A 6,518-nucleotide genomic window follows, 5' to 3' on the forward strand; every position below is an offset into this window, starting at 1 on the left:
GCGTTGCAGATAGTGAGCCGACCATTGTGCCTTAAAAAGAGCGATAAACCTGAAACAGAGAGCTGTTATTTTCAATAATGTTGAACACGCTGCTGGATGAGCTGCCACCGAGATAGTCGTGAGGTTCCTAGGTCAATCAGAGATGGCTCGGGTATGGTAGTGATTGGACCTCCAATGAGGAAATGACCTGGTGTGAGCGCTGAGACGTCTTCAGGGTCGTCATTCAGCGGTTCTAAGTGCCGCGAGTTGAGAATGTCCTTGTTTTGCGTAAGCAACGTTGTGAGTTCTTCCGTCGTGAGTAGAGTCTCCCCGATAGTCCGTCTCAGATGAAACTTCAGACTTTACTACCGCCTCCCACTTGCCCCCCATGTGTAGAGCGCCTGGTGGGTTGAACTCCCATCCTGTGTCATTAAGTTGTAAAACTTTAGCAATCCGTGATGTTCTTGAGAGCCCTGGATGAACATTTTCTTGAGCGCGGCGTCTGCTCCAATGAATGTTGTCCCGCAGTCCGAATACATGATCTGAGCAATTCCCCTTCTCGCTGAGAATCTTCGGAAGGCTGCGATGAATCCTTCTGATGAGTCGTCACTGACTACTTCGAGGTGAATTGCGGAGGTGGAGAAGCAGACGAACACAGATCACTTCCTTGTATATTTTCACACCTCATCCCTTCCATGTTTTGATAGTGAGCGGTCCTGCATAGTCGACTTCTTTATGAGCAAACGGACGTGCCGGCGTAACCCGAGAGAGAGGTAGTTGGCCCATCAGTTGATGAGCACGGATCCCCCTCTGCCGAGCACACCGCAAAATATGAGACTTCACCGGAGCCCGTCCGCCGATGATCCAGTAATTGTGCCTGACATGAGCCAATGTCAGCTGAGTTCCTCCAGTCAGGGTGCGCAAATGGGCGTGAGCGATGATTAAGGTTGAGAAGTGGCGAGGTAAAATCGCCTGATGTTTGTTGTCTTGATCTAGTGCTGATTGGTTGAGGCGGCCGCCAACTCGGATGATCCCTTGAGCGTCTATATACGCAGTCAATCGACTGAATGCGTGAGCAGTTGGTAGTCTCGAGTTGGCCGTGAGCATCTTGATCTCGTGCGTGAAGTATGCCGCTTGAGTAGCCTTAATCCAGAAGAGTCTGGCCTCCTCCAAAGCTGAGTGTAAGTCCAGTGTTTTTGCGTCGGTGCTTTCCCAGAAGCGATATGAACCTGAAACAAAGAGCTGTTATTTTCAATAACTTGTTGAGAGTTGAGTACCTATATATCAGGTCCCAGTGATAGTCCGGTTGAGATGCGGCCGCATGTAGCGCAATGCCAGGACGAGCCTCATGCGCGCTCAACTCGTCCGAAAGCGCGGGTTGAGATAGCCAAGCTTCAGGGGTGAGTATCCACGGTGGTCTCGTCAACCATAATGAGTGACTTTGGAGTTGAGCAGTATTTAATCCTCGTGAGGCGCAATCGGCTGGGTTGGACGTACCTGGTACGTATTTCCAATGTGCGTTCGCAGTGAGCTCTTGAATTTGAGAGACCCGATTTCTCACTAAATCCTTCCAGCGCGATGCATGAGATTTGATCCACGTGAGTATCACAACAGAGTCCGTCCACAGGTGAGTTGCTGTGACGTTCAACATCAAGGTGGCTTGAACGTATTGCATGAGTCTTGAGAGCAGCAGAGCTGCGGTGAGTTCAAGTCTCGGGATGGTGAGCCGCTTGAGTGGTGCTACCTTTGTTTTGGAGCACACCAATGAAATCGTGGCGCCATTAGAGCCGTGGACGGTGATAAATACGACTGCAGCCATTGCCAGTTGAGAAGCATCAGAAAAGCCGTGAAATCCCACTGTCGATGTACTCCATGTGTTATACCACCGAGGTATTGAGATCTTGCGCAAGCTGGTGAGTTCCTTTCTGATGATGAGCCATCGTGATGAGAGCTGGGATGGCAGTGGTTCATCCCATTGGAGCTTATGAAGCCAAAGCTCCTGCAAAAGCATCTTCGCCTTGATCACGACTGGTGATGCAAAGCCTAGTGGATCGAATATCTGAGCCACTTCAGACAAAACGAGGCGTTTGGTGAGATGATCGGATGCGACAAGATCCTTGTTGCGAATGCGAATGAATCTTCTTGAGGAAGCCATCGTAATCCGAGTATCTTGGTTGCGCAATCGTCAAATGTAATTTGGGAGCCCTGGTCTTTCTCTGCTTGAACCGCAGTGAGCACGTCTAGATGAGTCGCGTGCCACTTGGCTGAGGGAAAACCGCCCGCCATGCACAAGTTCTTCAGCTGCAATGCAATTTTGATTAACTGTTGGACAGTGTCAGCGCCTCCAAAGCTGTCGTCGACGTATCGACCTTGAAGGATGGACGGCACTGCAAGAGGAAAATTATGGCCTTCGTCCTTCACCAGTGGCAGCAGCGTTCGTACTGCCAAGACCGGGGCAGCCTTGGTGCCATACGTGACCGTGGTTAGATAATGTGCCACTTAATTGAGCAGTTCGTCGAGCCAGAGAATCCGTTGTACGTTCCAGTCATCTTCATGCACGTTGATCTGTCTATACATCTTGGTGATGTCCGTGGCAACTAGGTGTCGAAATTGTCGAATCCAGAGCAAGACATCGGTGACGTCTAAATGCAACTTGGCTCCCGTGTGCATGATATCATTAAGTGAGCGGCCAGATGTGGATGCGCTCGAGCCATTGAATACCACACGTAATTTCGTGGTTGCACTGTCTGGTTTGAGCACTCCGTGGTGTGGCAAATAATATTGCGTCTGCTGACTGGAAACGGGTGAAGCTTTCTTCATGTGGTTGAGATCTCGATATTCTGTCATAAATTGATGATACAGACGTCGATAGTTTTCATCTCGGGAGAGTCTCCTTTGTAGACTTTGCAAACATCGATGCGCAGTGAGATACGAATCGCCAAGAGTATCAGGTAATGATTTTGGTGGAAGTCGAACTGTGTATCGACCTGTTGAATCCCGTGATACAGTACTCTTGAAATGTTCTTCACATCTTTGCTCGTCAGGAGTAAGCTCAGGATTGTTGCTCGCAGGCACTTCTTCCTGTGTCCAAAATCTCGACAGTAACTCATCGAGAGCATCTTCCCTCTCATGAATTGATGCATGATGCACTGCAGCAGGTGCCGATGATGATGTGTCGACAGGCCCGAGGACGAGCCATCCAAAGATTGAAAGCTGCGCAATTGGCATCAATGTATCCCGTTTGATGATGTTGGGCTTGATGATCTGCCCATATGAGTCAGCTCCAATGATAATATCCACTGGCCGAGGTGTCAAAACATCTGGATCAGCCAAGGCTACCCTGGTGAGATGCGGCCATTCCTGTGGTGCAGCGTTGAATGATGGCAAGATGTTTGTTAACGTCTGCAAATGTGAGCTTGAATGATGACGTCTGATCTTGAGCGAAGTGAGCGGAGCTTGAGGAATGCAACTCCTCGAGTTTGCGTCGCCTTCTTCGCCACCAATTCCGGTAATGAATGACGGAACGATGACGAGTGATGTTGAGCTGGCGAACAAGAGATTCTGAAACAAAGGTAAGTTCTGAACCTGAAACAATGAGAGGCCATACGCATTGAGTATGAACAGATGATCTGATCTGAGCCAGGGCCATAGCGAGTAATGTTGAGTGTAATGAGCGGGCCAAAGATGAGTGAGCGACGATTGCACCATCTTCCTATTGAGCTGACGCAGCTGAGCTGGTGATCGGCTTCGCTGATGAGTTCGACTGATGAGCCTCATGCAGCATCGTGTCGGTTGGTGCACTTCTTGCACCCCCGTGAGCCTTTACATGAGCGGCCGTTGTGGCGGCCGAGGCATTTGAACCAAAGCCTCCGTGGTATGACTAATTTTTGTCGATCGCCTATTGAAAGATCCCTAAATTACGTGCACATCACAATGAAGTGAGTGCCGTTGCAACAATCGGACGGGTAAATTAGAAATGCTGCCGTGCGGGCCGGTTGAGCTGCCACATGCTGAGCTGTCAACGTGCGCGTTGCTGTTGAATGAGCGCCGACGGCTGTGAAGCTTCAAGATATGCATGCTCCTTGAGAACCGCCTTGTTCGCCTCTTCGAGTTGCATTGAGATTTGGATGACCTCCTCTAACGGCATGTCCTCTGCACAAGTTGGCAGCGTGTCGCCAATATTCCGCACCGTCACCAGGCGGTTCATTTAGGATGAGTTCCGTGGACAAGCGCACGGGTAAGGCTTGGCGTTCCGATGTGCGAGCCGGTGGTACCTCGAGCAGCGGCGTCGTGATCTCCGTACCTCCCGTACCCGCCTTTGCGGGTTCCGTCATGTTGAGCCGTCCCTGAGCTGCGCACGATGAAATACCTGAGAAATGTCGAGACACGTGTAAGAAATGCTGCACGATTCGAGAACGTTCGAGAGACGCGTGAGAAAAACACTATGCGAATCGAGAGTCTACAATGTCATGTATTGAGCATGTGAAAATGTCTATTTACACTCGCGGGAGCGCGTGAACATGTTTGTGTAACACTCGCGAGCGCGCGTGAGAATGTCTGTACTTCACTCGCGGAAGCGCGCGATAATATCCACGTGGCATGTCGTGAAAGGCATGCTCTGTTCACATGATCTGTGTCTGAGTTACACTTTAAGTTCCACGCATCCGGCTCGAAGGACCAAATGTTCGCGAAATCGCTGATTAATCCCGGCGATGGAAGCGGGATGAGAAGGACGCGCGTGGAAGGTGTTAACTCAATATTCACTTTATTTTGTGTAACTCAGACCACAGTCTGAGCCGTCTTTAATGCGTCTTTAATGCGTCGAAATTGATACAATCTGACCTGAGAATCGATGAGCGGTGTATAAATGAGGTGTATATAGTCCGTGTAAATGAAAGGCAATTATATTGATTGCCGTCCTCTTCGATGAATTGCCCGTGAGCCGGTGAGACACGTGGCGGTCGGCACTCGCGCACATGTGAGCCTGAGTCGTCGTGGTGATGTACCCGAGTAGAGCAGGATGAGTGGTCGCTTTACATGTTAATGCAGTATCTCGGCAGCTGTTGTAATCACTGCGGTGGGCACTTCAATGTGTAGTTACAATCGAAAATGCACAGAGCACATGTCGTGCGTCTGATCACTGCGCGGCCATTTGTACGACTCTGAATATCGCGAGGAAGACGTTGGCAATGAGCGCGCCCGTGCGCGGCGCAAGCTGCCGCGGTGATCTAGCGTCGTTATCCGATCGATGCTGCCATCTGATCTGACGGCGCAGCGTTAACGGAATCTCGAACATTCCGCCCGCCATCAGCAACCCTGTTGATGATTTCTTACTCTTGATCCTTCTTCCGGTTGAAATGGGTAATATGGCAAGCTTGGCACTTGGCCGAGTGAGTGTCGTGGTGGCCGTCTTGAGGGTAACAACCCTGGTGAGTCCACCCTTGCTGGGGTGCAAAGCTGTTTCTCTAGTGAGTGGCCATTTGCACGGTGGAGAGCGTTCGTCGGTGAGCAGCACGATGGAGCCCACCTTAATGTTATTGTTAGGATGATGCCACTTGGAGATCGCCTGCTGGCGTTGCAGATAGTGAGCCGACCATTGTGCCTTAAAAAGAGCGATAAACCTGAAACAGAGAGCTGTTATTTTCAATAATGTTGAACACGCTGCTGGATGAGCTGCCACCGAGATAGTCGTGAGGTTCCTAGGTCAATCAGAGATGGCTCGGGTATGGTAGTGATTGGACCTCCAATGAGGAAATGACCTGGTGTGAGCGCTGAGACGTCTTCAGGGTCGTCATTCAGCGGTTCTAAGTGCCGCGAGTTGAGAATGTCCTTGTTTTGCGTAAGCAACGTTGTGAGTTCTTCCGTCGTGAGTAGAGTCTCCCCGATAGTCCGTCTCAGATGAAACTTCAGACTTTACTACCGCCTCCCACTTGCCCCCCATGTGTAGAGCGCCTGGTGGGTTGAACTCCCATCCTGTGTCATTAAGTTGTAAAACTTTAGCAATCCGTGATGTTCTTGAGAGCCCTGGATGAACATTTTCTTGAGCGCGGCGTCTGCTCCAATGAATGTTGTCCCGCAGTCCGAATACATGATCTGAGCAATTCCCCTTCTCGCTGAGAATCTTCGGAAGGCTGCGATGAATCCTTCTGATGAGTCGTCACTGACTACTTCGAGGTGAATTGCGGAGGTGGAGAAGCAGACGAACACAGATCACTTCCTTGTATATTTTCACACCTCATCCCTTCCATGTTTTGATAGTGAGCGGTCCTGCATAGTCGACTTCTTTATGAGCAAACGGACGTGCCGGCGTAACCCGAGAGAGAGGTAGTTGGCCCATCAGTTGATGAGCACGGATCCCCCTCTGCCGAGCACACCGCAAAATATGAGACTTCACCGGAGCCCGTCCGCCGATGATCCAGTAATTGTGCCTGACATGAGCCAATGTCAGCTGAGTTCCTCCAGTCAGGGTGCGCAAATGGGCGTGAGCGATGATTAAGGTTGAGAAGTGGCGAGGTAAAATCGCCTGATGTTTGTTGTCT

General features: G+C 50.4%; 1 protein-coding gene across 1 annotated transcript; it reads right to left on the reverse strand.

The window, feature by feature from the left end:
• Positions 1 to 822: 822 nt before the first annotated feature.
• On the reverse strand, positions 823 to 2,134 carry LOC112464394 (the record flags this gene model as incomplete). The annotated part of the gene is made up of 2 exons (XM_025031353.1): positions 1,477 to 2,134; positions 823 to 1,208 (listed from the first exon to the last, which is right to left on the reverse strand). Coding segments are annotated over exons 1-2 (1,044 nt in total), but the record flags the coding sequence as incomplete, so codon positions are not given.
• Between the last annotated feature and the right edge of the window lie 4,384 nt (positions 2,135 to 6,518).

This window comes from Temnothorax curvispinosus, unplaced genomic scaffold (genome assembly GCF_003070985.1).
Source record: "Temnothorax curvispinosus isolate PA1 unplaced genomic scaffold, ASM307098v1 QBEX01014193.1, whole genome shotgun sequence".
In the NCBI taxonomy this organism is placed as follows: domain Eukaryota; kingdom Metazoa; phylum Arthropoda; class Insecta; order Hymenoptera; family Formicidae; genus Temnothorax; species Temnothorax curvispinosus.